At 36.3% G+C, this 26,365-nt stretch overlaps 1 protein-coding gene across 6 annotated transcripts in view; it reads left to right on the top strand.

Moving 5' to 3' along the window:
* The window catches only part of LOC141446181 (uncharacterized), a 158,064-nt gene that overhangs the window by 104,405 nt on the left and 27,294 nt on the right, over positions 1-26,365 (top strand). For 3 of the 6 annotated variants that reach the window (XR_012453566.1, XM_074112654.1, XM_074112653.1), the window contains exons 11-27: positions 334-541; positions 1,759-1,940; positions 2,085-2,200; positions 6,130-6,295; positions 6,395-6,550; positions 6,756-6,895; positions 7,640-7,776; positions 8,189-8,403; positions 8,491-8,709; positions 8,805-8,978; positions 9,434-9,652; positions 9,909-10,055; positions 10,615-10,836; positions 10,940-11,137; positions 11,934-12,188; positions 20,092-20,316; positions 21,318-21,593. Coding sequence is in view for 5 of the 6 variants with exons in the window: in XM_074112654.1 (XP_073968755.1) it covers positions 334-541; positions 1,759-1,940; positions 2,085-2,200; positions 6,130-6,295; positions 6,395-6,550; positions 6,756-6,895; positions 7,640-7,776; positions 8,189-8,403; positions 8,491-8,709; positions 8,805-8,978; positions 9,434-9,652; positions 9,909-10,055; positions 10,615-10,836; positions 10,940-11,137; positions 11,934-12,188; positions 20,092-20,316; positions 21,318-21,593 (3,255 nt within the window). In the remaining variant the exon portion in view is untranslated. The remainder of the gene's footprint in view (positions 1-333; positions 542-1,758; positions 1,941-2,084; positions 2,201-6,129; positions 6,296-6,394; positions 6,551-6,755; positions 6,896-7,639; positions 7,777-8,188; positions 8,404-8,490; positions 8,710-8,804; positions 8,979-9,433; positions 9,653-9,908; positions 10,056-10,614; positions 10,837-10,939; positions 11,138-11,933; positions 12,189-20,091; positions 20,317-21,317; positions 21,594-26,365) is intronic. The other 3 variants (XM_074112657.1, XM_074112656.1, XM_074112655.1) reach the window with 3 other exon arrangements.

The following is a 26,365-nucleotide window of genomic DNA, read 5'->3' as shown; positions in this document are numbered from 1 at the left end:
GTTGATTTCTGATTCAGTTGATTTCTGATTCAGTTGATTTCTGATTCATTTGATTTCTGATTCAGTTGATTTCTGATTCAGTTGATTTCTGATTCAGTTGATTTTTGATTCAGTTCATTTCTGATTCAGTTCATTTTTGATTCAGTTCATTTCTGATTCAGTTCATGTCTGATCCTCGTTATACTCTCAAAGGTTTTATTTTTAGGATTTTCAAATGATCCACTTCATTTGTGAATGATTATAAGTAGTTGAACCATTGACTTAGGTTACTCCTTCTAACATTTTCTTATACCAAATAGTATTTTGTTGAAAAGAAAGTCGATATGTGCACAGAACGAATGCGTACCGAATCCGAAGTACGAAGCTGGGAGTGTAACCGAACTATAATCCTGACTCCTGAAGAGCCACGAGCCACGCTCACTTCGCCGGACTTTCCTAGGACGTATCCAGACGAGACCTACTGTCTAACCGTTGTCACGGCACCACCGTCCTTCACCATTCTGTTAGAATTCGAAGAGCTAGTCTTGGAGAATGAACCATCGTAAGTACTTTGATAGTAAATAATTTTAAGATTGCCCCCTCTTACCCCTCACCAAAAAAAAATTAAGTAGCTGCAGGTAGGTGAATCAATGTTTATTATTACCTTAATCTTAAGATTCTTGAAACTTCTGAGACTGGATGCGGTGTGGGTATGTGGACAAATTAACTGGAAAAAATTGCTGGAAGTTAAAACTTCTGTATTTTGATTGATTTGCCCCTGAAATTTAGTCCTAAACTCCTTTAACCTGAAGTATCTCGGAAAAGATTTTTCACATTTTTGAGATTTTCCCAGAATTGGCTCCAAAAACAATTTTCTTTTATCATTGCGCATACACACGTTGCACTCATGTCGATGGCAATTTTTTTCTCGAAAATTTTGATTATGGTATTTCTGAGAAACGGAATTTCCCTTTAAAAAAAGAGTACCATTTCACTGAAATCTCTAGAAGAAAAACTTAACAAGATTGGCCCAGGAACCTCCGAGACAGATTATCTAATTAAGTAGATATGAATGGAGGATTATTTCAATTTTGGATAGGACGCTTTGGGTTCAATTTATACGCTCGTAAATAACTAGAAAGCATTACGATCATGTGCGTCTGAAGCCAGACTTTCATCTCTCTCTGTCTCTGCTGCCGCCCAGGTCGTGTTCTATCTACTGATAAATGTTTTAAGACAGCTCATATGTTAGGAGGAATGATGGAGGCAGTGTTTTGGCAGAAGAGAAAGAGAGAGAACAATGCCTTGGGGGTGGCATGATATACAGTCGGAGTAGTTTGAACCTCACCCAGTAGAGGACCCAGTAGGTTGGTGGGCCCAGCCAGGGTCGTAGTGGTGGCACGTTTAGAATGCCAGATGGACACTCCACCTCGTCCAATGTTCACGGCCAGTAGTTGCAAGTTGTGGCCGCTTGCTTCTCCAAGTAGATTTATTGCTGGGGACTCTCCTTCACTTCCAGCAAAGTCTCCCTTCACTTCCTGCAAACTCTTCCTTCACTTCCTGCCACCATTCTTATTTCCGTTTTCTACTTAGTTCTAAGCTAAATTTTTTTTAGCTTTCTCAACAGCCCGGTGGGCAAGTAGCAATTGGCTGCTTACTTTTTGGTATTCAAAAAACTTTTGAGAGCTTTACTGATAATTTCATGTTTCAATGTATGGTGTTATTATTAAAATGTTCTGTAAGCAACAAATTTGGTAGATAATGCATCTCTTTTGGTAGTTGCAGCTACGACTACGTAGAGGTAGTCGGAGGTAATACTACCGTCAAACTGTGCGGCGATTGGAGCGATCGTCTCAAACTGCTCAGGCAGACTTTCACCGGACCGAGTATCTCTATCAACTTCTTGTCCGATTATTCACATCATTTCGGTGGTTTTAAGGCTCGCATCTCCATTGAACAGGGTATGATATTATTTAATGTTTTTTGGAGTGGAGTAAAATTAATTTTATTGATTTTACCTAATTTATTTGGTTCTTACAGTGGAAATAAGTTATTTACTTTAGTACTTCTTTACTTCCTGTCTAAATCGATTCACTGTTTCTTAGCCTGGCCGGACTGCGGAGACGACAGATTCCAGCTGTACAACAACTCTTGCTACCTATTCGAAAGTTATCCTGAAGTGACGTGGCATACCGCTAGAGAAATCTGTAAGGGAATTAAGGTAAATTGTAAATGCATTTCTTTGTCTTCTTCTTCTTCATCATTCGCAGGATGTACTGTTTAAAGTAGTAACAATAGCGGAAATAAGATTTCCATTTTAGATTTTCCTCATTTGAGTTAATATCATTGAGGAAAGTATTGATGCTGGATAAAATCTAGTATCCTCCGTTCTTCCAGTTTTGTCTAGACGACCATTGAGGCCGACGTGAGTTATTGAACTACTTGTAGACTACATAAACCTTGCAAAAGTTGTCTAGGTCTAGACAGGTGTGGAGAATTTATTACCTCCATAAGGGCTGGCAACTAGTTAATGTAGTTTGGTGAAGTTAGCTCCTCGCCTCTTTGCTGCTAATCTTAAAACTTGTAGTGGTTCCCCCCCTCAACTCCACACTGGAAGCTCATTAATACAGCGTGATGCTGATAAATATTTAAACACTAGGAGGAAAATTGACTATCGTCTAGTCAAGGGTGGTTGATGGAGGCCCTGATCAAATTCTTAAAATTCATTACATTACGTTCAGAACAAGAATTAATCATACTATTCGTTAGATCAGAAGTTTAAAATTTGGGAGAAACATTGGACACAAGTTTTCATCAGATATTGGATCATTTAATGTTTTTTTTTTTTTTTTTTTTTTTTTTTTTTTTACAAATATAAATTTGTTTTAAATGATCTTTTTAAATATTAAAAAACTGTCCAGTAGGAAGGTTGTACAAGGGTTAATCATGGAAACACTTAACGAAAAAGGTTATGCCAGATGGACACTCCACCTCCTCCAATATTCACGGGGCCAGTGGTTGCAAGTTGTGGCCGCTCGCTTCTCCAAGTAGATTTGTTGCTGAGGGTCTCCTTCACTTCTATTATGGGCATTTTTACGATATCATTTTTTATTGCATTATTCGATGATTTATCAAATACCTATGGGGGAAAAATTAGTAAATTTTCCTAGAAATAATTACCAAAAACGATTGGCTAATCTCATTGGTGAACGGGATGTGTGAAATAGGCGGGCTGCAGCTGATGACGTATAACACCGTAAGCCACTCCCTCACCAATAAAAGCAATTCAATCAAAAAAACCGTTATAATGTTATCATTTTGAAATTTCTTGTAAGAATCACGTTCTTATTCATAACTTGTAAAATATCGCTCATAGAAAAAAACCGTTCAAGTAAATTTTTCTTTAAAAAAAATAGAGGAATCTATTTCTGAAATAAAAACCACACCTCCCCATTTGAAAATTTGTAGTTAGTGCCTGTATCTCGCTTCTGGAAGCACCGAAAAAAAAATTTACAAATTAAATTTGAATTTCTAACAAAAAAAAACTAAGGGAACACGTATTTTTTAGTTTTTTTCTAGCTATCTTAGTTTCCGAGAAAAAGTCGTTATCCATATAGCTTGGGACACCCTGTATATACATAATCAGGATGTTGAAGGGCTATTTGCATTGAGAAGGGTGTAGTACTTTTGCAGTCATTTCTGTTACCTACCTTGAAAAATAAGTACTTTAATTGTACAAGGTAAAGGGAGAAGTACTTTGAATTTCCTTGCGCCTTCCACTGTTAGTGTTATAACAATTATTTTGCCTCTTTCTTTCTTTCTTTTGTATAGAAACATGAAGGGCAGATTCATCATGGAACACGACTGTTCCACGGAACTCACTTTAAAAGAACCACTGTTCTAGCTAAGAGTGCCCAATTCTGTGTTTTCTTGCTGAATACATCATCAAGAAAATATTTCATTCTCATTAATTGACATGATCCCCCCCACCCCCACTCATGTTGGTTGCAACTAACAACTCCCAAGCACTTAAATTAATAAACTAAAAACGTCTTCCACCGGCAGTATAATTAATCTCAAGAGAAAGTAATGGCCGCCGGCATGGGGGTGGGTTTGTTCTAGAGCAATTCCGTCCAGGACTATTCATCATCGCGCAACATGACGTTTATGATAACAGGGCTGAAGTTGTCCTGGAGACCTTGACTGCTGGGGGCGTTCAAATCGCAATGCGACATCAAGCTCCCACGGCTACCAACTCCATTATTCTCATTCATTTTTATTTTTATTTTTGTGGTCTATTTCATCCATCTTACACTTTCTAGCTGCTAATTATTCTACTACAAACGCACTAAACAGGTTTTTTCCTGCAGAACATAGCGTAGCTTGTATTTAAACCCGTGAAATAAAAAGATCGCAATAGAAAGAATCATACGTTTACTTTAAATTACGTAAAATGTCTTAAGATCACGCCAACGGCTGCTTAATGCTGCTATCTTCTGGTCAATTTGGAAAAAAAAAAGCAGATCCTCTACTCATCTTCTGTCTTTGAGGGTATTAAAATTAGATATCATCCAAAATCCTAGTTATTTAAGAAGCAGGGCTGAATAAGCTCTGGTCTATTGTGTTCCTACTTCAAGTAAGCCTCTAGATTAAAGTTTTTTTTTTTTTTCTCTTCCTCAAACCGGAGCAATTTTGAGAGATTACTCCAAATAGAGTGTAACGCCTGCAGCAGCGCTATCCAGCCTATAATTGAAAAGGCCAAATAGCGCACTAAACAGTCAACAGTTTTTGTAGTAACAATTTTAGGCGCCACTGTAGCCGAGCGGTTAGAGGCACTGACCTGTAAAGCTAATATGTATTGAGGTTCTGGGTTCGATTGCCCGGTCTTAGGCCTTGGATTTTTATTTAATGGTTAATATGAGAGAATTTACAGTAAAGTATACGAGTATTTGCTAGTCGCCTCCGTCCTCGAACGCCTAATTTGGTAGTTGGACGTTAAGCCTGCCTGAAAAAAAAAAAATAGGCAATTACTTTATTTTACTTAGTAATAATTTTGAATCACTCTTAAACTTGTCCCAATACTAATCCCAATGAATTTGAGACGTCTTCCACAGCTGTCAGACAGTTTCTATCATCTTCTAATTTATTGGCGTACACTTACGAAATCTCATTGTTCCAGCATTCTTGTTCATTATTGATTTCTGTTTGCCCTATATGATTGTATTGTAAGTTTTCTAAAAGTTAATTGCTGCTTATTGCTTTGAAGCATCAGATTCGTATGAAATGATCAAATTTACATATTTATAAAACAAACTACGAAGGCTGGGCGACATCTCTGACACGGGAAGAACACCAATTAACGACGACGCTTCAAATCTAAACTTCATGCAGCACATACTACCAAATTTCAAAAGTCAATTCTTGATAAGTTTAAATTCAAACTTTCTGTTGCCGTTATGCTGAATTTTATTGAGACAAACAAACTCCTTGGAAAAATTAAAAGTATCTTTTTTTAAAAAAAAAAAAAAAAAAATTCCTTACTGGGGACATATCTTATTAAAAGTTGTTGTTTTTATTGAACTTTTTAAAAAGTTTTTACTTTCTTATTGCGTCAAAAAAGTTAATAAAACTTAGTTCTCAATTGAGTTTGCAGCGAACCATCTTTCAGACAACATATTTTATTTCATTATTTTAATTGTGTTTTCACGGGGCGTAGATCGGCCCAGCTGGCTAAAAATTCATCAAATTTTATTTATAACCTTCAGCGTTGGTGCTTTTTGATTTATTTTTAATATTACACTGTCTGGGATGGTTACTTCAAAACAAGACATTTCCGTTGGAACATGAGATGTACGAGAAAGCCTACAGAAGCCTAGCCCACAATGTTTCAACTTATTTATGAAACCTAGCGAGCTCTGCTCTGGGTTCAGTTAGCAGTTTTTCTTTAAGAATCCTCAATGGGTATAAAGAAAGAAAAGTTGACGATTAAGATCTCCTAAGATTGGAGAAATTGAATGAGTAAGTATTGAGTCAGCAGATCACGCTCATTTCAAAATATTTACAGAATGTTTTCCTTATCTTTAAAGCATTGTCATCCATCTATTTAGCTTTCAGTTTGCCATTAAATTTCCCCCATTAAAAAAAAAACAGGGAGAACTGGCAAGTGTGCACAGCGACCCTGAAGATAAGTTCATCGTCTCCAAGATCAGGGAATCACGAGAGTACAGCACCAGCGCCATCTACTGGCTAGGGGCTCGCACGCACAAACCGAGTCAACAATGGATCTGGCACGACAATACGCTCTTCGACTATAAAGGTTCCTATGTCTTTGTTGTAGTAGTAGTCATTGTAAAAAAAATTTAAACTGTAGCAAAAAAAACATAGTGAAAATGTTGTTGTTATTTAAATATTCCAGGTTGGGTATCCTTGGATACTTTTAATTACGATGAAGATTGCTGCCTGAGCCTGCAGTGGATGCCCTCGCCGACTTCACGACTACCGTCCGGACTGTACTGGTCTGCTCAACACTGTGATATGGTCGGCGGATATGTCTGCAAGAAGAATTACCTAGGTATGCTAATCTGCATTAATTCTGAAAAATTAGTCCCCTGGGTCGATTTAGTACGAAATAATGTGGAATAGGATTACGGGTTGACCATCTCTCTTGTAGCTCTTAAACTTTTATATTCTGATGTATTAGTTCGATAAAACTTGAAAATCGAAAAAATCTACACTTTTTTCTGTTACGGAAGTAAGAAATAATTACTATTTTGCAGGCAGTGGATTGAACCTGAACTTCAACAGGACAATCAACGGTTCAGAAGGTTCACTAACCTCGCCACAGTTCCCACAACCTTACATGCACAACTTAGATTATTGGGTGGTGATTTATGCGCCAGAAAAGACCAGAATTGTGGTGAGTTTGAATTGAATGCATAATTTGTTTACGTTTAAAGCTAGACCCCCGTTCATTGGCTTTTAACGAGAGCAACGGAAGGTACGTGTACTTCCTAAAACAATGATAGAAGTTCTAAAACTGTCACAAGGTAATAAGAAAGGATATTTAAGAATGGAGAAATCAATGATTAAATAATAATATGGTTTATAGGGATAAGTAAGGTAATATACTGAATAATAACACTGATATTACATTGGGGTTACTATGAATCTATAATTTGTTTTGCTAAGCACACTATGCTATATTTTTGCATACTTTAATCTAGTTAACTGCAATAAATTTATATATGAATAAAGAATTGGTAATGGGAATGTGAATGTGAAATGCGATAAAAATCAGAACAGTGAGGACACACTTATTGTTGATTTACTGGCGGTTCAAGCTGTAGACCAGTGAGCTTAAAGTTTAAATGCTCTTTAATGAGAATCAGTTGTTGATGCCCAGCATGACGGCTCTATGATTTTATTGGTGCAATTACCTTGTACAGGTATTGGATCTCCTATTGGTCTAGATCTGGAGCATACAGTATCCCATCCTCTACCTAACTTCCTCTTTGTTGCCTCTTCCCTTTCACCAATTTCTACATCTCTTTTCCTGTCTATAGCCTTTCCTGCTGATGCTGTAACAACCTTCTTCTTTCATTTTCTTGCTGTGATTAAAAAAGAGTGTTTGAATGTCCTTTTTTTTCATTGTTGTGAGCAGGTGAAGATGAAAGCATTGGAGCTAGAGCCGCAAGCGGAGTGTCTCTACGACTACCTGGAGGTAGTGGACCCGGAAGGCGTGTCAGGTGGAGAGCCGATCAGATTGTGCGGTCATTATGATCAAAAGAAATTAGAGAAGTAAGTTTGACTGAGTACAGTAAGTTACTTAAGTGCATTTTTGCATAAGTTGAGTAGAATAATAAATACGATAAGCAATATCAGAGCAGAAAAATTCCTTAAAACAAAAGCAAAAAACATGACTCATTTTCTTATTGTAATTCTTACGACTCTTAGTAAGAGAATTAATACTCTTATTCTCTCCCCAAATAAGCTTCCTTTCAGTTAAATGTCTGATTTTATCAGCGATAAATTTTAGTCAAAGTTGAATTCTTTTCAAAAGTCAGAGTTGAAAGAAATTTTATGAGTTAAGTTGTTAGAACTGTATTGTAAAAGGAAGTCATGTGAAACATGTGATGTGTACAAAGTATGTCTGTCTGTTTCTATGTCCTCCTTAAGAAAATAAATGGTTATTTCTTAATTGTGTTACCAGGGTGCAAATAGTATCAGCTGGTAATGTGGCTTTGGTCCACTTCCACTCAGACTACTCAGTCTCTGGAAATGGATATGCCCTGGACTGGAGAGCAGTGGATGTGTCCGGATGTCCGCTGCACACAACCACCGCCAAACAGGGTCAGCTGACCAGCCCCAACTATCCGCAGTTTTTGCTCTCACGGCTTGACTGTTCCACGACAATCTTGGCCCCAGGTAAGGTAATTTTTAAACATCTCCAGATTTTTTAAATGATTCAATCAAGAACAACTACTTGATGTTTTCTATATTTATTTGATTTAGTTAGTCGACGGGTTTGGCTTGATGTCCAAGATTACGACATATCCTCTGATGCAGAACTACATGTTGTTTTGGGTGGTGGTGAAGGAGGGTTGAAACCGTATTCCATTCCAGATCTCATATCGGATGGGATCTACATTTCAGCTGGCGAGCGAATGCAGCTCACCCTGAGAACTGGTGATGCACCCCAAGGCAAAGGATATTCGGCCAATTATAGGACAGGTATTCTTTGTTTTCTTGTTCTGATTACCAGAAATTCCATGTTCTTTTTTTTTTTACTATAAATACTCAGTTATAGTTTTTTTTTTTTATGAAAGTTGGCAATGCACGTGAAGAACGAGTAGTGGAGCTTGGTAATCGCCAGTTTGGACGCATACTCCATATCAACTACCCGGCGCCACCACCGTTAGGCGTAGATCTGACGCAGAGGTTCATCGCACCGGTCGGCAACATCATCCATCTCCAGTTTAACAGTCCGCAGGATTCCAATGGTAATCTATAATTTCGTCACAGATTTCGTCTCAGTAAGTGAAGGATAAGATGGTTACTCTCTTAAGTTCGAGGGCTTTAATCACTCACTCTCCATCAAGAAGGACACGCCACACTTTCTTGATTATTTGATTCGCTATAGCATGTGTAGAAGCTCCAGGAAATGAACTCCCTCCCGTGTCCAGAACGGGTGAGCCACCATATTTCAGATCACTCCAGAGCAATATTAGTATTAATAATTATAAATACTAATTGTCTTAGTTAATCGTAATTCACATATTGTTTGGTCTATTCGTATGGTTTAAGCTCAGTGTATTCTTGTATACCTGATAATATGTTTGATTACACTTTTACGCAATGGATTGTATGTTACATATGTACGATGGTATTCTCTTTACTTATTGTGAAGGTAAGTACTTAATTCTTCTTTTCTTTTTTTTTTTTTTGGTATTTTCAGGCATCTTAGAGGAAGACAGTGACTGTTTACTTGGGCAGAATTTCATCGAAGTGATTGACAGTTACTCTGACAGCAATGACACCGTCTGGAGATTATGTCCAGGCATGCTGGGCTCCCAATTGTCTGTGGATTCCTACTTGAATACTTTGAAAGTGAGAACCGTGTACGGCGACACGCCCAGTTACATCAAACTCAACGTAACGCTCACCGTCAAGCCTGGTTAGTGTATTCTTTTTTTTTTTGTAAACAGATTAATCTCCTCGTCTTACCAATCAACCGTAAAAAAACTTTTATCACCAACTGCTTTACGAGAATCATGATCTGTAACAAGCTGACAGATAGCTTTGCTAAATCTATTGTAGCTTAATGTTGTACTACTTTTTTGCTGCAACAGATTTGATCATTCTTTTCGTAGATAACCTAACTAGTCACTGTGTGCCCAGCCAATAATACAGTTCAATTCTTTCTTTTCCAGATCCGACTTACAAAGAGAAACTGTTACAACTGGGTACCTTACAGGCGCTGGTGGAGTCTTGTAATCCCAATCCGTGTCAGAACGGAGGTAAATGTGTGACCAACCTCTCTGGAAAGCATACCTGCCAATGCACCGGTCATTTCACTGGTAGTAGATATTTATTACTAATGATTCCTTTAGCCAAGAAGTTGGTTGGCCTATTATTTGTATTTTTTGAAAGAAAGCAATTATAATAGATAGAACATTGTCGGTTGGCCGGCATTGTATTGAGAGGGAATTCCATGTCACATAATTTTTAAGCGAATGAAAAAATAATTGCCATTTCAGTCGTGATACATTTATTCTGCCGAGCTTTCGACCTAGGGTCTAGGTCATCTTCGGGGCTAGTTTACAAAGTAATATTTTACATTACAGGGTTGGTGTGTCTTCTGTGTGTGAGATGTAAAATATTACTTTGTAAACTAGCCCCGAAGATGACCTAGACCCTAGGTCGAAAGCTCGGCAGAATAAATGTATCACGACTGAAATGGCAATTACTTTTTTTCATCCTATTGAATCCTATAAATCAGTCACCAAAAATAATGAACATCAATAATTTTTAAGGTTTTTATTGTTCAGTGAAGCGCGAGCGGACTTTATTAAACAACAAAATTTTGTGCGCAAAAAAACAGAGACCGTCATTTTTCTGTACTCATCTTGTTCCCAGGTTTGCTGTGCGGACTAACCATGTGTGAACTGAACCCTTGTCTGTTCGGCGAGTGTAAACTGACGGCCTCCAGTTTCCGTTGTCATTGCAAGCCTGGCTACTATGGCGACACGTGCGACCTACGACATCGGCCTTGTTCTTCCAATCCTTGTGAAGCTCGTGGTGAATGTGTTGAGACGAACGATGCATCTTTCAAATGTAACTGTCACGCATGGTGGGAAGGTCAGCAGAAAATGTATAGTGGAAACATGATGATTTCTGTTAGGAGTTTTTTGATAAACTGGGATGTTGGCTATAGTAAGATGGAACATCTTTTTTTTAACAGGAAGCCGATGTGAGAAAAGGATGGTTCGTATACCATATAAGCCACTATCGGAGAGGATGTTGCACGAGCCTTTCTGGTTGGGTCTGATCACAGTCACCGTGGTGCTGGCCGTACTGGGCCTCTTCTGGTGCGCGAAAAGGCATTTTCCTGAGAAACTTGAAAAACTGCTAGCTGAAGAAAACGATAGAGGACGACCATGTAATTATTCAAATTGTCAGTTTTTTTTTGTTTTTTTTAACACGTTGCTTTCGTCTGATTATCAGATTTTACGCTCGATTCAGTAACAGCTGGCGCTGTTGTAAACACTTTTATTGAAAAAAGAAAAAAATGAAATAATATGTTTATTTGGCTATTAAGAGTTACTGAATGAAAATGTGCTTTGGTTGACAAAAATTGGTAAAGAGAAAATTGGTAAAACGTTACAAAAAATGAGGATTATAATAATTATTAAAGGGGGGTTTGTTGGTCTCCTCCACGTGGTGCCCATGGATACTGCTTCGCCAGAAACTGAGCGACCTGCAGTGAAAAACCTGAGGGCACGTAGAGGAGTGCTGGTCTCAGGAATTAAGGCCCTAGAACACCTTTGAGCCCCAAGAAACTCACGTGGCAGCCTGATGCCTTAAGTAGCAGCCCTACTATCAGGATCGGAGGCTTCGGGCCAATACCCCGCTCCTCTTAAATTACCACCTAGGCGGTAGAAGAGGATAGATTTTGATGATGATTAAAAGGTTACGATGTATGAAGGTTGTAATCCACTCATTTTTAACATTTGAAGTAATAAAAAATAGGTTGAGATCTTGCTTTACGGCTATCCCCTAGTGCCTCTATAAATAATGTGCAGAGCGTTGCTAACTAATTTATTTAAAGTAACTTCAACAATCTTTCATTGTTTACGTCGAAAGATTACGGCAGGACCAGTTAAAGAATAAAGTAATTTTGTGCAAAGTTACTTAATAAATTTATGTTTGTTTGTCTTCTTCTTCTTTTTTTGTAGACATGTCTTCTAGTCGGTGTGCTTCAGTACGAGAGCGTGCCCTCGGAGGCGGTGCGGCCGGCCTGGGCGGCAGTCGAGAGAGCGCCAGTCTTGGCACGGGGGCGGGCCTATCCAGCGGCCCCCCGGCTAGGTCGCTGCTTGGCAGACTCGGTATTCGCAAGCCTTCACTACTAGTGACCACGTCAACTCCTGCCCATCACCACCCTACCGCCTCGAGGACATTCAGCCTCGACGACTTGCTTAAACCTTCGCCAAGTAAGGGGCAATTTCGCGCCCAAAACAAAAAGAAACAAACACTTTTCTTCAACCACCACCCTCCCACCTAACAAATTGTATATTAAACTCCGGTGTCTCTACACACCTCTGTCATCTGCTTCAGAGGAGCATCTTCTTCTTCTTCTTCTTCTTCCTCTTCTTTTTTCTTCTTTGTTTCTTTCTATTGTCTTTAATCCCCGGCATTTCTTAAGAACAGCCGCTAAAGATTCTCATAAGTTAGTAAAAACTAGAGTTCTGTTTAAGCAGTCAAAGTTCTTATTATTTCAGCTGCTTTTCTTCTTCGCTACAGTATAAACTACAGTTTTGAATGATACTGAATTGAAAAAGAAAAAGTACACTATTAGGAATTACTTTTCCTCAAATTATTCCAATTTTAAATGCATCTTCAAACCTGTCTACTAATATCTATTTTACTAGACATATTTTAGTTTATTTATCCTATATCTTTGGGCCTGCCTTAAAGTATAAGTAAACAATTGTAAAGTAATTGCCTATTTTTTCAGGCGGGCTTTACGTCCAACTAATCCAATTTGGTGTCGTGGACGAAGGTGACTAGCAAACATACTTTTGATTTTTCATAGACTTAGATAATCATTTCATAGAAAATCACTCTGAAAACGACTTATTTCCCGATATTAAGAAAAATACTAGCTTTACTTCCTTGGCAATATTTTTAGTAGAAAGGGGTTGAAAAAATACATAAAAATGACCTATCGCGTGCTCTTCTTTGATAACAAGTTAAAAAATTGAAATATGATTATAAATACCAGATTTTGAAATGGCCTAGCACCTTTAATATTGAAGATATCGAATTGCGGTTACCGGTTTCTTTCATAACTTTTTATACTCTTTAAAACTGTGAAAATGAAAATGAGGGTCAACTGCAAACCCTCACTTTTGGTCGCTCTTCAACCGCGAATGCGGGCAGAAATCTAAAATCAAGTCACATATTCTGAAACTAGAGGTGACGGGCAACAAATTTTTCCTCTACCATTTTTCGCTCAGATCAACCGTTTAAGCATGAAATGCATTTGAGCCGTCTTAAAATGAACACCCTGTGTATTTTCTAGGATTCTAAACTTTTTTCGTGAAGTTTTAGTGGGTTTAACGAAACAATCTTTACTCTGCAGATAGTAAGTTCGCTTAAGACTTTTTTTTTTTTTTTCAAAGCAGATTTAAGATAAAATTTCCGCAAGTTGAAATAATAAGAATGTTTAAATGTTAGCTTTTTTGTGTTTGTTCAAAAGAGAAAAGTAGACTTAGCGTCTGTTCTGTTAATCTTACAGACTAGAAACACACCATTGTAAATATTGATTTAAATATCAGTTTTATAAACGGAAACACCTTGTTGAGGCACTGCACTTTCCGTGCACTGTGAACGTGCTATAATACACTTTATATAACACTGCACCTAACTGCAAGCACGATCCCTTAAGGGTTAATTAAACAAATTCTCTTTCCGAATGAAATAGAAAAAAATTTAGCCGAGAATATTTTACAAGTAACAGCTGGATAACGGTGTCTTCAATCTTTTCTTTTTCAGTTGTACTTGAAAATATGTTGTGTGACCGCTTGCCTGCATCCTATCTGCTCTCTTAATATTTGCTGCTGAAATGTACCTCAAGAGGCCGTACTCCTATCTTCAGGCCTTCCTTTCTATCCTAGTTCTATCACCTATATATATCTTTTCTAATTCTCTTCTTTTTTTTCCATTTCTTACTATTTTTCATTTACAAAATTATTTTCTTATTAGCTAAAAATAATCAAATTATCAGCTGTACATATAATTATTAATTTTTATTTTACTTTCTCTTACTCCTGTGGCCTATCAAATCGGAAATGAACGATATTAACTGGATTTGAGGTTTCCGTCTTTGTTTTACATTTAGTTCCCCCCACACACCTCCTGAGGGCCATCTTTACTTTTTCAGCCTTGGCTAGCCCAATCATAGTAAATATATTTCTTGAAAATGTAGGGATACGTCTGTATCCAACTTCTTGTCTTACAACGTGGATATAAACTGCCCAGGCGGAATTGTGGTGAAAAAAATCCGACCTTCTCTGACCTGTAATCCGCCTAACCTCATTTCTTATTCTTCTAATTTTAATTTGTCACCGGGGACATTCCTAAGAAAGTGACACGTATTAGTGGCGCTTTTGGCTCCTCTGGTTGCCTAAACTGTTTTGCAATTTATTCCTTGAACATCATAACTTGCTGCACTTTTGTCTACAGATTTCTCTTCTTTTTTTTGTGCTTCAGATTATTAAAAACCCCATAATCTTGGAAGTTTTACTCGTGAATCATTATTCAAAGAGATAAATCGGGTACTAGATCAGATCTGCTTTCTCATATAGTTGAAGGATTTTAAATTCTAAGTCCAGCTGCTGACCTCCAAGGTTAAGGATTGAAGGATTAACAGTCAATAACTCGAAACAGTTAAGCCCACATTGGATATCATATTAAGCACCATTTTAATGGATCTACTCTCTGAGCAGTAACCAGAGAAAAGTATTTTACCACAGAAATGTAAACCTATAATACGAGGTCTGTAAATTAAGTAATAAGACTGATTTTTTTTAAATTTTTTTATTCAAAAAGAATTACAATTCTATATTGTCACCTTCAAAATAACTTCCTTCTGAAGCTACACAGCGCTGGGGACGTTTCTTCCACTTCTCATAGCAGTGCTCGAACTCCGATACTGGAATAGCCTTCAGCTGGTCGGTTACAGCCGTTTGAATGTTTTCCGACTGTCCCAAAATGAGTTCCCTTGAGGTGATTTCTGGAACGTGTCACTACTGGTGACGAGTCTTGGGTGTTTGTGTACGACTCAGAAACCAAGCGCCAGAGGATGGAGTGGCACACTTCAACCTCTCCAAGGCCCAAAAAAACAAGGATGGCGAAGTCGAAGTTTTTTCGATATCCATGGAATCGTCCACAAAGAGTTTCTATCTCAAGGACAAACGGTCAATCAACACATTTACCAAGAAGTTCTTGAAAAACTTCGAAAAAGGGTCATTCGTGTAAGACCAAACATCAAGAACAAGTGGGTATTGCATCACGATAATGCTCCTTGTCACACAGTAATTTCAATAAACCAGAGTTTTTGGCCAGTAAAAACATTCCTGTGGCTCCTCCAGCCTCCTTATTCGTCTGACTTGAGTCCTTGTGACTTTTTTCTCTCCCCGAAGTTGAAAAATCACCTCAAAAGGGAACTCATTTTGGGACAGTCGAAAACATTCAAACGGGTGTAACCGACCAGCTGAAGGCTATTCCAGTATCGGAGTTCAAGAACTGCTATGAGGAGTGGAAGAAACGTCTCCAGCGCTGTGTGGCTTCAGAAGGAAGTTATTTTGAAGGTGACAATATAGAATTGTAATTCTTTTTGAATAAAAATATCAGTCTCATTACTTAATTTACAGACCTCGTAAATTATCTTAGGTTTGAAACCTCCTCATAATGTGTTTTGTGCTTTGGCACATTGTAACCTGTAATTGCCCAAAGTCAAGAAATTACCTCTCCTGAAGTAATAATATTCTCCCTGTCCTAAGATATTCATTTTCTTAACAATCATAGTATATGTGTCAACTATAATTATTTTATGAATAATTTCACATCTCATTGAAACTCTTACGTTAGTAAATATTCTACGCAGGACGTAAGAGAAGGTGGTGAGAATGTTTTAATTTAGATTTGTTTATAACTGATTAAATAATAATTATAATAATAGTAGAGAGTATATTTTTTCTCATTATTTTCAATTATTGCTGAATTGTACATACTTGAAACTGAGTTTGGGGGACTGGAAAGCCAGGTTGGCATACCTGTGGCCGTGGCGTTTCCATCTTCCTCTTCAGTACGCTGAAACTAATTAGCCTTGTTGTCGCTACTCTATCTTCTAGCGCTCTCTTCTACTACTTCTGCGCACCTCTCCTTTCTTTGATTTCATACTTAACTTCTTTTTTTTTTATCTATATATTACTTTTACTTCAGCCTGTAGTAGCTTTCATGGAGCAGCCAATATTTTGCGCTAAAGACTTGTGCCTCCTCCTGTGGTCAGCAAAGTAAAATTGAAACGCAAGTATATATATATATATATGCTCGACTTTCTTATCTATAATTAGGTTTGTTTTCGCAAACAGTGCAGGCCAATTTCTAGAATACATTTTACCAATTTATATATATATTTGTTTGCTTCTATTCTAAAATATTTACTACCTCTTAAAAGTTACAATTTTCAGGATAGTTCCCCAAATAATCTATGTTTGCTAAGTGCTGCTTGGCAAAACTACGCGTTCAAGCTACTTAACCAGGTATTACCGTGAAGAAGGTTTGCATTTGGTTTTCCTTTTATAGGATCTCCCTTTATTTGCAAATAAAACGCCAAAAGGTTCTCATTGGAAACATTTTGCTTTATATTTATTTACTTTTTTAATAAGAAAAAGTATTTTACATTCTAATTTTACGTACTCAAGAATAGAAACAGTATAGGATGGTAATTACCATTAAAACATTCAAATTTCTCAATAAGAGACTGAATCTAAAATTGTATCAATTTTTTGTGCCAGATAAACAGAACGGCGAGGAAAGAATAATTGTTGTTTCCTTTGTAGATCAATTCCATCAATTCTTTATCGAATTCAGCTCCTACAATTGTTCACTTCTTCTTCATCATCAGATTCAGTTTCGAGTCTGTCCAGAGATAGGACAGTGTTGTATGTAACGCAAGAAAACTGTCCAGCGGCCCGGGACTGCACAGTTGTGCAGCTCAAATGTTGTGTTCCTTTTATTTAAATGATAATAAAAATAATAATTTAGTGCCAACATGCCAGTAAATCTGGAGTTGAATCAGACTGGATTCGATGGTCAAAGGGATGAAGAGGGAGGATATGCTCCAGTGTCCCTTGGTTCCACACTACTTCCCGATGGGAGGAGCAGGTGCCATCCTAGCACGAAAGGTTTTTTTTATGTGATGAGACGTTGCTAATGAACAAGCTGTCATTGCTCCGGAAAAAAATAATTTACAATTACAGACTGTTTCTATTTTCGTAACATAAACATCGTCTTTCATTTAAATAAAAACTTTAATTATTCTAATAAAATGCGGTAATTACGTTTTATTCCCAAAACTTATAAAAAATAAAAATTCAAATATGGACCCCTTATTTGGGTGGTATTTTGAATGGAAAAAATTTAGTACTTTTTGTTTTGCACGTCTATCCGTTGGTAACAGTGATTCATGGAAGGTTATTATACTGGCCGGCCCGGCAAGTAGTACAGTTTAGTGATGGGCAGAACGAGTCCGTCTTTGGACTCGTTGGATTTGAATCAGTTCCAGGGTTGGAATCGATTCCAACAACTCGTTCACCGATTCCGGTCTCTGTACTTACCCTATGCATTAGTAAAAATGTCACGCAATTCATTAAAAAATATCATTAAATGTTAGCTTTCCCAGTTAATAACAAAACTATATTTCTTTAACACACATTGAGTACTATCCCTAATTTCCAATTGCACTGATAAATATAAAATTAACAACGTAACACAAAAATTAACATAAAAATAGACTAGTCAATTATAAAAATTAAAGCAATGATGTTTAGTCATTATCTAGCTTGACCACTGGAAAACTGGAGTTAACGTGCTTCAAGAGGATCCAAGGTAGAGAAACGGAAATGGGTAGGAAATTATTCCCATAAAAAAAATTCTAACCCTTCAAGCAAAATGATAATTACTCATAAATAAAGAAATATTTATTTACTAGGACTTGTATATCAAGCTTTAAAAATATTATCTTACGAAAAGAAAAAGCTGTGTGCTTAATCTCTAACATAGCGCTGGACACTCTTATTCTTATCTTCATTGGGTAAGTTTAACCGTGTACATGACCGTGAGACAGTCAAAGTAACACTGAGCCAAAATTTAGTATTACCTAATTGGTTTACTTACTGCAGTATCCCTCCCACTCTATCACCAATTTCACAAACATTCATCGATTGGAAATAATTTTTAGTTAAATATTCGTTTTATTTGAATACAAAAAACATTATAACGCTTTCTTAAGATGATTTTAATTTTTAAAATTTGTTTTTGTCCATTACTCTTATATAATACGAAGAATTTCAAATAAAATATAATATACAAACACAATGATCTAGTATGCAGGTGGAGTCAGTCCTCGTTACCATAGCAATGGAACCGTTAAACAACTCCGGTTCCAGCTCCAGCAATTTCTATTGGCTAGATTCAGTGAACGAAAAAATGGAACGAGTCCGGTTTCAAAAGGATTTAAATCACTCCGGATTCGACTCCACCAACTCCAGTGGATTTAACCAATGAAAATGCTAGAGCTGGGCCGGAGTCGTTTAACGGTTCCGTTGTCATGGTAACTACGACTGACTCCACCTGCACACTAGATCATTCTGTGTTTGTATATTACATTTTATTTGAAATTCTTCGTATTTTATAAGAGTAATGGACAAAAACAAATTTTAAAAATTCAAATCATCTTAAGAAAGCGTTATAATGTTTTTTGTATTCCAATGAAACGAATATTTAACTAAAAAATATTTTCAATCGATGAATGTTTGTGAAATAGGTGATAGAGTGGGAGGGATACTACACTAAGTAAACCAGTTAGGTAATACTAAATTTTGGCCCAGTTTTACTTTGACCGTCTAGCTGACATGTACACGTTCAAGCTTACGCCAATGAAGATGAGAGTAAGAGTGTCCAGCGCTAAGTTTAAGATTAAGCACACAGCTTTTTCTTTTTGTAAAACAATAAGATAATATTTTAAAAGCTTGATATTCAATTCTTAGTTAATAAATATTATGAGTAATTATAATTTTGAAGGGTTAGAATTTTTATGGAATAATTTCCTACCCATTTCCGTTTCTCTACCTTGAATACTCTTGAAGTAAGTTAACTCCAGTCTTCTAGTGGTCAAGCTAGATAATGACAAAACTGCATTGCTTTAATTTATATTTGACTAGCCTATTTTTGTGTTAATATTTGTATTACGTTGTTAATTTTATATTTATCAGAGCAATTGGAAATTAGGGATAGTACTCAATGTGTGTTAAAGAAATATAGTTTTGTTATTAACTGGGAAAGCTAACATTTAATGATATAATAATATAATAAATTGCGTGACATTTGTTCTTATGTTTAATCGTTCCAAACCTTCTGCTGCCTCATTTTCATTTTTATTTGCCTAAATTTTTTGGGGCGGGGCGGAATCACTTTTTTTAAAAATAGGGATTTGAATCAACTCGTTCCACCATCGGACTCGTTCCAATGGAACGAGTCCGCTCAAATAGCCCATCACTAGTACAGTTTAATTCGTACAAAATGCGTTGGTTTGAAGATTACTTCGTGTCCTTAGTTTTAAATTTTGAGAGTGATAGTACGTAATTTTGTAAGTTCTTCATTTAGGACATAGTTTCATGAAAGTATGAAAGATTTTTGTGCAAAATGATTTGAGGTTGCAACACAATCTAGTTCACGTTTAGTTAAAAAAAAAATATGCGCGTAGAATTCACATTCACTGTAGTGCTACCGTATCTATTTATAGAGTGCGCCTTCCTAAATGGATTGTGCGTGTGGTCTGTCCAAGTGATAATCCCTTCACTTCGTAAAGGGGACACCCGCGCGCTGTTCGAAAAGAAAAAAGAAGCCTTTACTTAACAAGGGGTTACACCACTTAACCTCTATATTTCCAGTCTATGTAAATAATAAAACTCAAAAAGCTTGTAGATTTGATTGCATGAGTGTAGTAGTAAAAGTTGTAATTGCGTGTAAGGCCTAAATATTTCACTCAACTTACAAAAAAAAGTCTGAGGTAAGACTGTGGTTTGGTTGATTGTGGATATTCTGTAGCGACACCCTCCCCGCGGAAAAAGAGGAACAACTCGACCCCGACTAAGAAAACTACCTCTGCTTCAGAGAAAAAACAGATCCTACAACAACTTGTCTCCCCGCCTAGCAATCTGGTGGTCGGCAACGAGCTCATACCAATGTCTACTGGAAATTCACTTACAGTGGAACCGTCAACTTCCTGCGGCGGCAATGCTGAAACTTCTTTTACGTCTAAATTGAATCCAGGTTAGACATAAAACTTTACTCACTCTCAGTCTGTACATATATTGGTGTACAACAAATTTCTTGTACAATCATTTTAAAACAATTTTTTCGCTTAGCCGCACATTTCGTAAAGTGCGTTTAAAAGCTGTAATTTTAGATGACCTGGACGTGTTTATTTGGGCTGAAATTGTAAATAATTCCAGTTTTATCTGTGGTTTTTATCTCATTTTTCCCACCCAAAAAAATTCTTAAGAGTTTAACAGCTGCTTAGAAATTAGCAAGCGATAAACCTACTTAACTTCGTTGAGTGACCATCGGTTGATTTGAATGACCAAATAGTGTTAATAGCAGTGAAAATAGTTATTACGTATTTCTGCTGTCTATTACAGTGATGCACTACTCGGAATACAAAATTATTTTCTAGATAGAAACTTTTTTTTTTAACTGTTTTTTGCATTAACCGACCAAAATTATTATTTTTTTTAATGTTCGAGTCTTTAAAACTTTATAAACTATTTCACAAATAGAATAAATCCAACGAAGTTGCACATATTTGTATCTTAACACATGTACGCCTCGCAGAATCGGGCGCATATGGCAAGAAAGGATATCCTTTGCTTGAGTCATGAGGACCCATCATGGACCAAAAGTGTTATTTATCTTTTAGAACCGTGACTTCTTTTTCTAAGTAAACTCGATTTTATTTTATTCTGTACGATAAAATACTATTTCGAATCCATTTGATTTTTTAAAGCATTTGGGATCTCCATGGATTTAGATCTTATTATAGCTCAGTATCTGTAAAGAAAAAGAGGAATACATGTTTTTATAGTTCAGCTATATTTTAGCCAAAACATTTTCGTGTTTATATGTTTTTAATTTTATGCGTTTTAAACTTTCTAAGCTTTACGCCTACATATTATTTGTTAGAAAAGGTCGAATACAAATTTCGGAGCTAAAAATAAAAATAGGTTATAAGTAATCATTTTTTAAATAATCCAACGTTTTGTTTGCATATCCAGCAATGAGCATTGACCAGAAATTAGAGAAGAAGGTAACCTTTGCCCGGCTATTGGATAAAGTTTCTTCAGAGATGTCCTCTGGCTCAGAGCTGGAAGTGGGCGGTACAAGTTCTTCTGGAGGAGGCAGCAGCAGCGGCGGTGGAGGAGGAAGCGGCAAATCTACTGTCGCCGATCCAGCCGTCGTCAGCCAGCTGCACAACTTCAAATCACCGAACAGCACCTCGTCCAACCAGGGCAGCGACTCGCGTTCCAGTTCGGACACTCATCTGTCACTCGGTAGTGGACACACCCGCTGCATGTTGCTATGATGCTCTTGTGGATGAGATGATGGTTTATCGAATTGCACGTCCAAAGGTATCTCTCTGACTGTGTTACCTTTCCACGCCGACACAACTCTTGTTATCCACTGCCTTCTAAAAATATATACCAAGGCAGACACTGAGCGGCCAGACAGCAAGCAGACCTCGTGAGTAGCGAGGTTCACTCAAACTTCCTGAATGTGCTGCCACTGCCGCCGGCCAGCGCAGCTGGGACCAGCTTCACGCGTTTTTAAAGTTTTTTTAACTTCAAAAAAAAAATGTCCAATTGTTTCTGTTTCTTTCGTGTACTTTTGTAGTCCTCCGTTGGCTGCAATACGAACCACACATGTTTAAAAACCAAATACTTGTAGCAAACCCAAACTTGAAATTCGGTTTGTTTCATATTCCGGAAGAGTTAAATTTCAAAAACAGGAAATACGTACATGTTCAAGTTCTCTGAAATCGAATATATGATTTTCAAAATATACTAAGTGAATTCTTGTGACTCAAAACTCGTAAATTACAAAAAAAAGAAATCAAGAAGCCCAAAAAACCATTCTACATCTTTGTGGGAAAGAAAATTTTAAATAAAAACCTTAAAAACCGTTGAGAGGCGAAGACCACCTATTAAGGTGATATATGTTAGCCTCCATCTAAGAGATATGCTCGGTGGTAGTTGGACGTAAAGGCAGCCTGAAATTAATAGGCAATACTTTACTTTTCTTTTTTACAGAATAAAACATATGTTTTTGAACAGACCGTGTAATCTTAGAGAAAGAGGGAAGCTTTTCACACTCTAGCTAATTCCGCCACCAGTAAGATGCAGGAGGCTGGGTCCACTGCGTTGAGCCGGGGTGATCACCGCTGCAAGGAGAATGCTTAAAGTCTGTAGTTTCCATGCCCAATGAGTTTATTCTTTTCTTACAGCACCATTGGCATGACACCATTTCACTGGAAGATATTTCACACTTTTTATGTTCTGTTAATTTTTATAATTTATCATTTTTCTTGGACAGCTGGAGCATGTTATGAACGGATTTTGCATTTTCTTTATTTATCCAAAAAAATACTTCCTTATAGTGTTTTCCTTTTTTTAGGATTTTCAAGATTTGTTATAATTAATAAATGACATTGCTTGGCCATGAATCCGTGTAGTATGGTATCAGTTGACATTTTGTTACATGGATGTTTATTATATACAAGTTATGCAGGCTGTGTTTGTTTTTGTGCTGTGAGTTAGGCTGGAAACATAGTGGAGCGGCGGGCAAAGCGGCGATGATAGCGAAGAGCAAAGCGGCGAAAACAAACACTAGAAATAGATAGAGTTGCTCTATCTTCGCTTTGCTCGCCACTATGCGCGGTCCCATATGTTAACTTGTGTTTGATTTCGCCGCTTCGCTCTTCGCTATCATCGCCGCTTTGCCCGCCGCTCCACTATGTTTCCAGCCTTAGTTAGTGGTGCCAGTGTTTTGTCTGACTTAAATCTAACCTTCTTCATCGAGCAACCTCTTGTCAAGGTTAACTTTCTAAATTACATTAAAACAATCATTTAACAGTTTAGTGCAGCGGTTCCCAACCTGTGGTACGCGAGTTGCTGGTTGGTGGTCAATAATGGCGGACATAAAAAAATTTAAATCATAAAAATATCATAGAAACGTTTTTTTCTATAATACATAAAAATTATTTTAATTAATAAATTAATTCACAGTAAAGTTGTTAATATGTACCGTAATAAGGTTAGTCTATCTCAAGATATACGAGAAAATATAAAGCACATTTAACAGTATTAAAATTGTCTTTTATGGAGTATTTTCCAAAACCCGAAAACATAAATGATAATTGGATTTCAAACCCCTTCTATAAAGAAAATTCAGGAAAAGCTACATCAAAAGATACAAAAGATAAAGAAAATTTAATAGAATTATCATGTGACAGAACTTAATAATGATAACTATGAAGAAATCTGCTTAAAGAGACTGGATTGTAATGAGTAAGCTCTATCCAAGCAACATTAGATTGAATTGGTACTTACAGGTAGTTGGATGCTTAAAAGATATTAATTTATAAAATTTAGGCAAAAATCCTAAAGAAGAACTTTGTAAATTAATTAATACTTATGAACAGAAAAATATGTACGCAATTTTTAATTATCTCCTTAACAAAAACTTTCAGTTTAAAATGTTAAGTATTAGGGTTGATTAAACGCCAAAAGGTACACAAATCAGCAAGTACCCAACATTTCATTAATACTTCATTAATATTTAAGTAATTTTACTGCATTAAATTTCATTTATTTTTTTGAATTTATTAGAGGTCACAGACCCTTATGCTGGCCATTTTCGTCTACAAAATATTTGTTCAAATAGAACACTATTTCTTAGATTGACTGTAATATCTAATCAACAAACTATTAATCACAGGTTAAAAAAAAAAACTATAAAAAAAAAATATGAGGTTAAAAAATTCAAAAACTTTTTTCAAAAATGCTTGCACCAACATTCATCAATGATTTTGTTTATTTTATTTATTTATTTTTATTTTTAAATAAAAATCTTCGGTTTAAGTTCGTAATTCGATTAAAGCAATTGTTACTTTATTTAGTAGTCAAGCGTTTTTAATAATAGGTAATAATTAATCTGGCTTTATCGCAAATAATATAGTTTTCTTCAATTCTCAATCTAGGTATTCTTACCGCAGTGTTATATATTTGGAATATAAGATATGCATATTTTTATGACAGCTAATTATACCAGTATTTTACCTACTATAAGTAAAATTAGAGGGACTACATTAAATTACAATTGAGAAATGAATAATTATTGTTGAATAATTTACTGGATATTACCTATGCGTTATTTGTACTCACAAATACTTCGGTAAGAAGAATTCTAGACTGAAATATTGTTTTAAATCCGTGATTCAAATTTAAACAGTAGCCGACTCTAACTTTGTCTTTTTCTATTTTAACATGCATGTATATGTGACTACTCAGAATAAAGGGCCTAATAAAGATAAATCAGAAGAATAATTTGGAATAAAGCTATAATAAAGTACCTATTTAATTACGAAGATATAATATACATTTTATCATAATTATAACAAAAAATAAAATATTATGAATGAACTAAGGGAAGGGATTAGCTATGCGGTTAGCGTATTGGATTCCCACGTGGAGGTTCCGGGTTCGAATCCAGCTGCTGACCCTTAGATTTTCTCTTCCTAAGAGCTTCTTACAGCTCACTGGCCGGTGATGGACAGTGTTGTCTGTAGCGAGAGAACACTGTCCGGAGGCCGGCAGTGCACTGAAAAAAACTCCGGGCGCCAATAACCTCAGATGTTGACGCGATTTAAATCAATAAAAAAAAAAATTATGAATGAACTGGCCAGCATAAGGGTCTGTGACCTCTAATAAATTCAAAAAAATAAATGAAATTTAATGCAGTAAAATTACTTAAATATTAATGAAGTATTAATGAAATGTTGGGTACTTGCTGATTTGTGTACCTTTTGGCGTTTAATCAACCCTAATACTTAACATTTTAAACTGAAAGTTTTTGTTAAGGAGATTTTTGGACTTTTTGGATAGATTTTCCTTTTTGTCTGTTTTGCAAAGTTACATATCTGCTTTACAGATTTTATTAAAATTTGGAATAATAAATTCTACCATTATAACCTAAAAAGGTGTTAAGTCCGAACCGTAACTACCACTGGAGCGATCTTTTTAAAGAATGATTATAGTTGCGGTCCCCCAAACCATCCTCAATAACAATTTTTTAGAGAAAGCGTTTTGAATAAAATAGGAAGGTATTTGTACGTAAATAGCAAAATTAAAAAGCGATTTCAGTACTTCCTTTTAAGAGGAGTAAGAAAAATAAACTGCGATTACAGTACTTCTCCCTAAAAGGCAAATATTTTGAATCGAATTCATTGATGTAAATAGGTTCACTCATTGATAATTTTAACGATTGCAGTACTTCCTCTTAGTAGGTGTAAGAGCATGGTGGCACTTCACAGCCACGTAGAGGAGCTTTAACCACTTCTTCGTGGTAAATTTTATCCAAATCGAACTAAGCGTAATAGAAATATTGGTAATAATAGTATTAGAAAAGGCCTTACTTGGGTGGGGCAAACTCCCCTCCTTATGAGTCATAGCGACGAGACTTTTAAAGTGCAAATCTGTACAAAATTTCGATTCGAATGACCCTTCATTCATGAAAATCGGTTCACGTTTCGATAATTTGAAACGATTACCATACTTCCCCCTAATAAGGGTAAGAGCAGAACGTCGTTTAAATGTTACGTAGGAGTGCCCTAAACCTTTCATCCTGCCAAATTTTATTAAAATCGGGTTAACATTTTCAGAGTTATTATTAATAATAATTTTGAGAAGGGGCCTCACATATATGGGGCTAACTCCTCCCCCATTTGATGTACAGCGTCGAGACCCCCAAAAGGCACATCTACATAAAATTCCGAAACGAATGACACCTCATTCATGAAAATCGGTTCACGCGTTTAGGCGCTACGTTGTTTACAAAAAAGGTAACAACAAGAAGAACAACAACAAGAACAAGACCAATTTTTGAAAATGCCGTTTTTGCTCATTTTCAGTAACTTTTTTCTCGTAATATATTAAATCTGGGTTTTGACAAAAAAATTACAGTTATAAAGGAGGACTTGCCCTATAATTTAAAGAAAATTTGGGAATTTTATCTTTTATAGAAAAAGAGAAAAAAATTGTCAAAGTTG

This window comes from Rhodnius prolixus, unplaced genomic scaffold (assembly GCF_049639745.1).
Source record: "Rhodnius prolixus isolate KJV_2025 unplaced genomic scaffold, Rpr scaffold_1, whole genome shotgun sequence".
In the NCBI taxonomy this organism is placed as follows: domain Eukaryota; kingdom Metazoa; phylum Arthropoda; class Insecta; order Hemiptera; family Reduviidae; genus Rhodnius; species Rhodnius prolixus.
The sequence above is the reverse complement of the archived record's forward strand: the minus strand, read 5'-3'. Positions and strand labels throughout refer to the sequence as shown.